Source organism: Mesocricetus auratus, unplaced genomic scaffold, assembly GCF_017639785.1.
Source record: "Mesocricetus auratus isolate SY011 unplaced genomic scaffold, BCM_Maur_2.0 Super-Scaffold_100009, whole genome shotgun sequence".
In the NCBI taxonomy this organism is placed as follows: Eukaryota; Metazoa; Chordata; class Mammalia; order Rodentia; family Cricetidae; genus Mesocricetus; species Mesocricetus auratus.
The window spans coordinates 75491710-75501665 of record NW_024429193.1 but is presented as its reverse complement, the minus strand read 5'-3'; the positions used below and the strand labels follow the sequence as shown (position 1 = coordinate 75501665).

Here is a 9956-nt window from a genome sequence, read left to right as displayed (position 1 = left end):
GAGTGGGGGGGGCGATTCGCTCGGCACTCTGGGAGTTGTAGTGTCCAGCTCCAGCGTCCTCCGAGCCGACCGGAAGGTGTGCGCAGGAACGGGGTGACGCCTGGCTTCGCCTCTGATTGGCTGTCTGGGGAAACGAACCGTCCGTGTGGCCCCGGCCTGAGACCTACGAGAAGATGGGGCGGGACCCCGTGTGGGAGGAGGCGGAGCCTGCGGGCTTTGGGCGCGAGCTGTTGAAAGGCGGTTGGCGTGGGTTCGGTTGCCCGGTCCTGTGCGGCGGCCCCGGCGCAGCCCCATGGCCGACCCCGAGGAGTTTCGGGCTTCGCCGCCGCCGCCGCCTCCCTCGTCGCCGTCTTCAGGCGCCTCTTCGTCGTCTCTCAGCATGCCCGTGAGTCTGGGCTGGCGGAGTCCGAGCCGAGGCCACGCCCCAGCGGCGGACCCCCCTGGAGCAAGTGGAGCTGCAGATCGGAGACGTGAGTGCCGCCCGGGGCTCGGTCCGCCGCCGCCGCCCCCGGCCGTGCCCTCCTCCCCGCCCGCAGCCCCGCAGCCCCGCAGCCGGGGTCCGCGCTCCGCCTCCGCATCTCTCTGAGTGCTTCGGGCGGTCGCGGCATCCCTCCCCGCCCTCCCGCCCGCCCGCCTTTGCTGGTGGCACCGCTGTGGGTCGCGGACCGGGGCTAATCACAGCCGGCCGCCGAGGCCATCGGCTTCCCGGGTGGGTTAGACCCGGCGCCTCACCGATTCCTGCAAGGGGACGCTTTGTCAAGTTTCTGCTCCATCTCGAGTTTCCAGAAGTCTCCGCCCGACATCATCGCCCGCTCCGCTGAGGGGGTGGGAGGGCTGGGTTTCACTTTCTAGGGGCTCCCGAGAGGGCGAGCGGGGTGTGTAGCGGGCCCTGGGAGAGCCTGGTGGATGACAGCCCTGCCAAGACTGCAGACTTTTCTTAAAGCGGTGACTGGAGTGCTGCTCCAGGGCACTTCCCCCCCCCCCCCCAAAAAAAACAATACTGATTGCAAATAAATGTGTAGACTAATTACCGATGTCATATAAAAAAAGGTGCTATTTTATATCTCTGGTGAAGAAGTCATTTGATTTAAAAGTGGGTTTCTCATGGCTGTGTGTAATTTTAGATGTTCTGTCAGTTCAGAGTATCAGGTCTTCGATTTTTTTTTTAAAGTATTCACAGGTAAAAATGCTGGAGCAGTGATTTTGTTACCTAATTATCAGCAAGAGTGGTTTATGAGGAAGTCTTTTAGATGTTAGATGGTTGCCATTTCTAGTCAAGGGTTTTCCAAGTTGCCTTGGTGAAATACATGAGAGTTGGGTGTGTTTTCTTTTAAAAACAATGACTTGTCATGTGTCACGTGTAATGAGTATTTTTGTGGCAGATATGTTGCCTCAAGTTACATAATGGGAAAAAAAAGGCTGTGAGTGTAGCTCAGGGATGGGTTTGAGTTCAAGAAAGAAGTAGTGTTTTTGTTTGAAAATTCTCTCTCTCTGTCTCTCTGTCTCTCTGTCTCTCTCTTCCCCCTCTCTTCAAAAGAAAAACACATGATGATTTGATTGAAGGTTTTAAGCTATTTTTAGACAATGAGAAGTTAAACTTCTCATCTAAATCAGATAGGAATTAAAAAATAAGCGTGTGTGGGATTTAGGGTGTACTCAATCGTGGGGACTCTGGGTTTTGTCCCCGGACCACAGACAAACCCATTTCAGTTTTCTTTCTTTAAACTGCAGGCAGCGTTCTCATTAACGAAACTTCTTGAAGCCACGTCCGCGGTATCTGCTCAGGTGGAAGAGCTTGCCCTGAAGTGTACAGAAAACGCACGCTTCCTGAAGACGTGGCGGGACCTCCTGAAAGAAGGCTATGACTCCTTGAAACCCGACAACTGACTCGCAGATGTGGTTGGTTAGTGACTCACGCATAAGATATTTGCACATGGACCACATTTATGGGGCTGCCTGTCTCTAGACATTTAGACTGAGAATGAAATTTCTCTTGGTGTTATTGACTTCTGAGAGAGCTTGACTTGTTTGATTCTTTTCTCTGTTAGGACAGTGTTTACCTTAAATGCTTTCTGTCCTGTACACTTTTGTAGACTCCTTTATGGAAGCTAATTCCATCAGTAAGTAATGGATTTTATTAGTGCCTCAGTGCAATCAGATCATTATTTGGGTTTTGAGAAGACGCCACAGTTGGCTGAGTTTGGAGTTGAGCTTGGTTTGTTCTCTAAGGCAGTTGATGACACTTCAGGTGGTGAATCCAGGTCTAGGACACCAACTCGGAAGCCAGTAATGGTGCTTTATTTACTTCCTTACCGAGGCACCCAAAGCCATGTCACACAACACTCAGTGTCTGTGACTAAGACTTGATGAGTTTGCTTCCTATTTCTTAGGAAGAAGACTAATTGTTTCTTTGAGAAAACTGTATGAATCTAAACTTCATTAGCTTGAAGGAAAAGTATTCTTTTTTTTTAATGGGAATTTGAGGTTTTTTTCTGTCTTGAGACAATCTCACTCTGAAGCCCAGGTTTCTGTCTTAGTCTCTTTGATGGCAGGACTACTGGAGTTCAACACCATACCCAGTATAGGCTTTTGAATCTTAATGACGACTTTTAAAAAATATTCTTCCCATTCTGTGATCCCACTTTTAAAAAACTTTTACTTCATGAAATGGAAACTTTTGTAGAATACATACATTTGTCTATTTTTTTTTTTAGTTAGCTTCTTTCTTGGTTAATATCTCTCTTGTTAGTGTTCTATATGTCTGATTTCTATCTTTGAAATAGATCTTACCAAATCTATATGGCACTAATGGAACTTTGTAAGTTTTTTACATTATTCTAAAATTAGTTTGTTTCCAGTGTATCAAATTTAACTGTTTCAATGGGTTTCATATCAGTTGATCTTACTGTTAGGGTTCTAATGTACCTGTGCTGTATTTTATGTAATTTGTGCCATCTGTTATCAAGCCATGTACTACCTTGATACTTGTGACCTTTAAGTATCTTTGATGTGATGTCTGTGTAGATACGGTGATGTAAACAGAATTGTATTAAGTCTCACAGTGGAGCTGTGATAGGGGACAAACGGATGGGCAAAGACTAGTTTCAACATAGTCATAGTTAATGATTTTTTAAGAAGTTGTTTTTAGTTAAGATCACACAACATGTATGGTCTAATTTTTGTACCAAAGAGACGCTTATTCCTGTATAAGAGAAACACTTATATATTCAGAGAATTGTAATTTAAAAATGTATAAAATTAAACGTATTTCAAGTAAATTTCTGTTTCCTTGGTCATTATTTAAGACTGTATGAGGTAGTTCAACCATACAGAAAAGGTGAATGATTTAGTTATATCCCGTGTATTCCTGCCAGGCAGAGTTAGTGTTACATTTTTTCTTTATCTTTTTCAGTTACCTGCCCCCTTAAATGTTAGGCTCACTGGAACTTTACTTTGCTGCCTCTTATACCCATCCCCTTGTTTTTCTCTCCACAGCCACTGTCCTAGAAGTGTTCTTTTTTTTGTTAATTTGTGATTCTATGGTTTTAAATAATTGTTAATTTGTATCTCCTGCTATCCAAATCACACTGAGGACTGAGCCCAGGGCCTTACATGTGCTAAGCAAGCACCCTTTGGGCCCCCAATTTGTATTTTTTTATTTTCCATATGTGCTGGCTAGTCTTATGTCGACTTGAAAGGAGGGAGCCGCAATTGAGAAAAATCAGTTGTAAGGCATTTTCTTAATTAGCAATTGATGGAGGAGGGCCCATCACGTGGGCGATGTCATCCCTGGACTGGTGGTCCTGTGTTCTATAACAGAGCAGGCTGAGCAAGCCAGTAAGCAGCTCACCTCCATGACCTCTGCATCAGCTCCTGCCTCCAGATTCCTGCGCTGTCTAAGTTCCTGTCCTGACTCCTTCAGTGATGCACAGTGTATAGACGTGTAAGTCAAGTAAACCCTTCTTCCCCAGCTAGCTTTTTGGTCATGGTGTTTCATCACAGCTATAGAAACCCTAAGACACCATACTTACAGGCATTTTGTTTTTTGAGACTAGGTCTTAAAATTTTAGCCTAGATTGAGCTTGAAGTTGCTACAAAGCCAAAAATGGTCTTGATTCCTACCTTGCCTTCACTTCCCAAGCGCTGGAACTGAAAATCAACCCCTTTTGTATATTTTTTGTGTTATTTTGTGAGAAACCTTGAGGAGAATCATTTTCTTAAAGACCTAAGATACTTTTGACTTGGCAATTAGCTCAATACAAACTTAAGAGGAAAATTAAGTATTCTCATTGACATGTCGTGAACCATGTATTGTGTTAGAACTTTGGAACATAATTTTACATACATTCATCTGCTCTGAGGACAGTGATACCTGTTCTCAGAGCAGGAAATGGAAGCTGAGGTTAAACCAGTTTCCCAGGGCTGGAGAGATGGCTCAGAGGTTAAGAACACTTGCTGCTCTTACAGAGGCTGCAGGTTTGGTACCAGCACCCCCATGATGGCTCTGTTCCGGATGACCTGACACCCTCTCTGGCTTCTTTGGACACTAGGGATGAAATTGGTGCACACACACACATGCACGGTGAACACTCTTGCTCAGAAACCTTAAAATCCTCTATATCTCATGACCTCAAATTGTTAATGCTTGCGTGAACTACACCTGTCCAGAAACTTCCAGCAATGTTAAAGTTCAGGTCTGTCCTTGCACTCTCTTTATGTGCAGTGGTTCTACAGGTGCCCAGCTAGTTGGTCAACATTCTGAGGTTTTTCAGTGAGAGTGTGGATAAGGTTCAAGGGTCTCCCCCTTTTGTGTGTGTGTGTGTGTATATGTGTGAAGCAGGGATTAAACCTAGGGACTTGCATATGTTACCCAGCCCTTGAATTGTTTTTGTTTTTTAAAATAGGGTCTCATGTATCCCAGGGTAGCTTCAAATTCTATAAGTATCTACGTCTGATCATGGACTGCTGATCCTGCTTCTGCCTCCCAAGTGCTCATATGACAGGAATATACCAGGACTTGGGAAGTTTTTAAAGATTAAGCAAATCATATTCAAGGTAAGGTGGTAAACGTCATCCAAACAGAATGCCAGATAGAGGAAAATGCCCTCAAGAGAGTTCTGTCACCCTTTGGATTGTGCGCAAATATTTATTTGTATGTCATGGTGAAAAGGCTAGGTCATATGGTAGCTTTATTTTAAATTTGTGTCTTAAGGCCAAATTTTCCCACTGTGTGTGTGTGTGTGTGTGTGTGTGTGTGTGTGTGTGTGTGTGTATGTGTGTGTGTGTGTGTCTGAGTGTGGGTTGGTATACATGAGTACAGTGTCCAAGAAAGCCAGAAGAGTGTGTCAAACCCCTGGACGTGGACTTCCAGGTGGTTGTGAGCTGACCAGTGAGAGTACATGGAGTGATATTTGGGTTCTGGAAAAGTAGCAAGGGCTTGTTGCTCTCCTAACCCAGTTTGCCTCCTTTATGCCCAGAGATTCGAGCTTAGATGAAGCCATTTTTCCCTTTTTGCTGTTCTCATCTTTGCATCACTAAGAATCCCCACAAAACCCAAAATCTCAAATAGTTATCCCTGTGTTTTCTTTTAAGAGTCTTGGAAGTTAATTTTACATTAACAAGCAAAATAGTGAGTTTAGATGGCATTCTCATACACATGAACACTGCCAACCTTCGTGCCCCTAACTCCACACAAATACTACCCCCTTCCTTCCCCAACTCTCTTCCCTGTCCTTTACTCAATATTTCTTCTTCTGATGGTTCCTTTTGTAGTTTCATTTCACATGTGTGTGTGCGCGTGCGCGCACGCACGCACACACACACACACACACACACACACTGATATGAGAGAAAACAGAGGTATTTGCCTTTTGAGTCTGGCTTATTTCATTTAACATATACATAATGGAACTTTATTCATTCATCAAGAAAAAGAAAATGACATTTTCAGAAAAATGGAAGTAACTGGAAATTGCCATGTTAACAAATAGAATGCAAAACAAACGAAAAGCCAGCAGTATTTCTATATACCCACAATGAACTTGCTTCAATTCAAATGAAGTGTCTTATAGATATATAGGAAGGCTACTGAATTTTTTGTAAATATGTAAATTACTTTTTTCTTTCAATGAACATCTAGGCTCTTTCCCTTTTTCCCCTTTTCCTTTTTTTTTTGTGAATAATATTAACACAGTACTTTGGGTGTTCACCCATGAATTGATTAACTAGGTCACATGGTAGTTCTATTTTTAGGAACACTATACAGAAAACATTGAGATCTAGGAGCTTTCTGATGGAATGTTTAGGGTCTTTTAAATGTCAATTTGGGTTGTCTACAATAAGTATATATTAACTTCTCCTGTCGTGTTTGTGTCCATTTTGTTTCTTTTTATTCTTTCTCAAGCTAAGACTTTGAACAGTATATTGAATGGGAATTGTTAAGAGAAGCTTTTTCTTTGAGAGAAGCCTTCCTGCCAGCATGGTTCTAGAGCCGCCTCAGTCCCAAATGAATACACAGGAGGCTATATTAATTATGAAGCTGTTGGCCTTGTTTGTTTCTTACTGGCTAGCTCTGACTTAAGTAATTACCCCATAATTGTTAATCTAAGTATGTCTCTTACCGGAGAAGTTTCTGGGCTTCCTACCCCATGGCGTCACATCTTGAATATTGTGTTTCTCTTACCCAGAGTCCTTCTGGACTTCTAGTCCCTCCTATCTAGATTCCCTATTGGCCAGACAGTGCTTTATTGACAAATGCACAGGACTTCCCCAACAGGGAATTATGGAAGTGGGCACTTCTAGGAAGCACAGCTTAAAGAAGGCATTGGAGGAACCAGAATTGTTAAACACAGAGGCCTATTTGCTCCAAAGGACTGATGCTTGGTCACCGGAAGGCTGGAGTGAATGTTGTCTTGACAACCTGGTGATGTTTTTGCTATTCTATGAAGCCAGTCTTCCTGAATCTCCATACAACCCCCCTTCCCCCCCAATCCTGGGCATTGTTTAGGCTCCAATCCTGAGCTTTGTCTCTCAGAGACTAGAACCCATCCTTATAAAAGAAGTCCCAGGTACTCTGCAGCCTCCACCAATAGAAACTGCCCTTTTGCTTATTACAGCTCCCTCCTCCTTAGGCCTGAGGCAGGAGCACTGTTTATCACTGAACTCATCACTGGTGCTCTGCTGCTTTGCTAGGGAGTTTCTGTGTAGCTGTGCCTCAGGCTGTGTTGGGATCACTGTCACTTGGAAACCTCTGTCCAAAGTTTTACCGTGTGTAAGAAAAAACAAATAAGGTCAGATGCTGGAAGTTGTGGCCCAGCACCTGAAAACTCAGTGCTGAGTTTCATTCTCCACCCGCAACACTTGTGGGGCCCCTGAGTAGCCCTCCTGTCGCATTCCCTACTTTAGAGGAAACGCCTTCATCCGCTTCCCATTTAGTCCAGTCAGCTATAACTTTATTATGCCAGCATCTGTCCCTTTCTCAGTTTCTACAGGACTTTTATCATGAAGGATGTTGAATTTTGCCAAAGACCTTTTTTTGTGTGTGTCTCTTGAAATAATCATATGAGATCTATCCTTTTCTACTTTTGTGTTATATTAGCTTTGTTGATTTGTGTGTATTTGACTAACAAGCTTGTATCACTGGATGAAACGGATGACACAAAGTTGTTCATGGTGTGAGGTTTTTCCCAGCCTGTTCTTGACTTTGATTTGGGGTGTTTACTGAGAATCTTTGCATCTATATTTGCCAGGAAATTGGTGGATAGTTTTTATTCTTTTGTTGCACTCGTATCTGGTTTTGATCAGGGCTGTGCCGGGTTCATAGAGTGAGTTTGCTGGTGCCCTTCACTTCCCATCTGAGGGACGGTTGGAGGAGCATTGGCGTTAGGCTTTCTTTAGAGTTTTGCTTGCTGGTTGTGGATATGAGTTGTTTATATCCTCTTGATTTAGTTTTGTTAGGGTACATGTGTCTTGTCACCCTTTTAAATAACCAGTTGGTTGAGACATGAAGGCTTATTTCTTCTCTGAATTGGACTTGCATTGATTCAAACGCCCTCATCCTCCCTTTTCCGGCTTTGCAATATTCCTACCTGCTGTCCTGTTCGTTTGCTCATGTGATGCTCACTTAAAGCGAAGGCAAAAGAAAACGGGTCGGGAGTGACAGAAAAGCGCTGGTTCTGAGTTTGTAGCAAAGCTTGCCTTCCTCCTTTATCTGTGTGTGTCTGTTGTATATAGGGGTGAGCACACACGTGTGTGCGGAAGTCAGAGGCTGACGTTGAGTGTCTTCCCAATAGCTAGTTAGCAAGCCTTGGGGACCCTCCAGTCTCTGCCTCCCTCCCCAGCACTGGGGTTACAGGTATGCTCTATCACACCCCGTGTGTGTGTGTGTGTGTGTGTGTGTGTGTGTGTGTGTGTGATGCGCATGTGTGGACACACATGGCATGTCACATGAGTCGAGGTCAAAGGACAGTTTCCCAGAGTCTGTTCTCTCCTTCCACCTTTGCATGGGATCCGGATACTGAGCTCAGGCCAGCATGCTTGTATAGTCATCACTTTTATCTGCTAAGCATCTCCCTGTCTCTGCGCATGTTACCTGATGCTGTTATTTTTGAGCATGATAAAACTTGAGACTTTAATTTTAAAATGTCTATGGGTCTTATGTTTGCTGATATGCATAACAGAGGAATCTAGGAGCTGTGGGCAGAATTTGCGCTTAGTTGTTAAAGACAATATGAAGATAAAAAGGCTTTGTATTGCGTGTGCCCAGCACTTTATCTCCATGCAGTGTGCATAAATGCATGCTAGAAATAGATTTCCTTCGTTTCCTATGCAAATATGTACTGATATGCATGCACACATTGTCGGTGTAATTATTTCTCTTTGTGTGAACACCAGCTATCTTTCCCCGCCTTGGTCACTCTAAGTGAACTTGTCTTAACCATAAGTTACACATTTGGTGGTATATACTTCATATCGGCAAATTTGTCTAGAAGCACTTCACAGTATTCTCTGAGAATGTTTTCCAGAGCCAGTCATGAGTAAGAATTGAGTCTAGATGACTGAGAAACTAGTGACAGATCGCAGGGGTCTGTGAAAACCACTGGCTTCATGAACTCAGTGGGCATCTCCTGCAAGGGCCACATTTCCGCCCAGATGAATGATGGAGCATATACCTTCTGAGTCCCCTTTCGGTCAGCAGGCCTTCTTTGTCTGTAGTTGTACCAGAGTTGATGGATCATTTCCTTGAAAGGTCTGGTGGTCAAAGTATAGATAATTGGGTTCAAAGCACTGTTGATAGGCAGAATAAAAATCACCACCCAAGAGCTGATAGTATCTGGAAGAGACAAGTGAAAAATCTGAGTTTTAAAAGATGTTTAAAGCATCTCTTGTGTCATTCACCCTCAGCCACCCTTTCTTTGATGTGACGTTAAACACCAAGTCTGATATTCTCAGGATGTCTGTCTGTGGTGTCAGTGCTGTGAAGGCTCGGAGCTCTTTCTGAATGGATTTCCTGAATGCACTGGATTTCCTGAATACATTGGGCATTTACACAAAGTCACGACATATGTCTTTATGAATCCATTTAAGGAAAAAACATTTGCCATCCTTTGCAATTTTTTTTTTCTTTTTCAAGATAGGGTTTCTCTGTGTGTAGCTTTGGAGCATGTCCTAGAACTCACTCTGTAGACCAGGTTGGCCTCGAACTCACAGAGATCCACTGCCTCTGCCTCCCCAAGGCTGGGGTTAAAGCCGTGTGACACTACCGCCCAGTGTAATTGTTTTGATTAATAGGAAGTATTTCTCAGAATATGTAGATTTATCTTGACTGAATTTCATTTTTGCTATTTATTTGGTTTTCTTCTGCTTTTCTTTGTGGCACTGCTAGGGATTGTACCTGCAAGGCAAGTGCTCAACTGCTCCCAGGCCTTGTTATTTTCTTTAAAAATAGGCACACATTT

At 43.7% G+C, this 9956-nt stretch overlaps 2 protein-coding genes across 3 annotated transcripts in view; one reads left to right on the top strand and one right to left on the bottom strand.

Annotated features, from left to right (window-relative positions):
* The first annotated feature begins 183 nt into the window (after nt 1–183).
* CUNH4orf46 (chromosome unknown C4orf46 homolog) lies at nt 184–3278 on the top strand. The gene is given in 3 exon segments (XM_005076143.4): nt 184–436; nt 438–470; nt 1732–3278. Coding segments are annotated over 3 exon segments (333 nt in total). The 5' UTR covers nt 184–292; the 3' UTR covers nt 1888–3278.
* Nucleotides 3279–6652: 3374 nt separating this feature from the next.
* Rxfp1 (relaxin family peptide receptor 1) overlaps nt 6653–9956 on the bottom strand; it is a 121538-nt gene continuing 118234 nt past the window's right edge. For both annotated transcript variants that reach the window (XM_040752618.1, XM_040752619.1), the window contains one exon: nt 6653–9331. In XM_040752618.1, the coding sequence (XP_040608552.1) occupies nt 9030–9331 (302 nt within the window). In that variant the 3' untranslated portion in view covers nt 6653–9029. The remainder of the gene's footprint in view (nt 9332–9956) is intronic.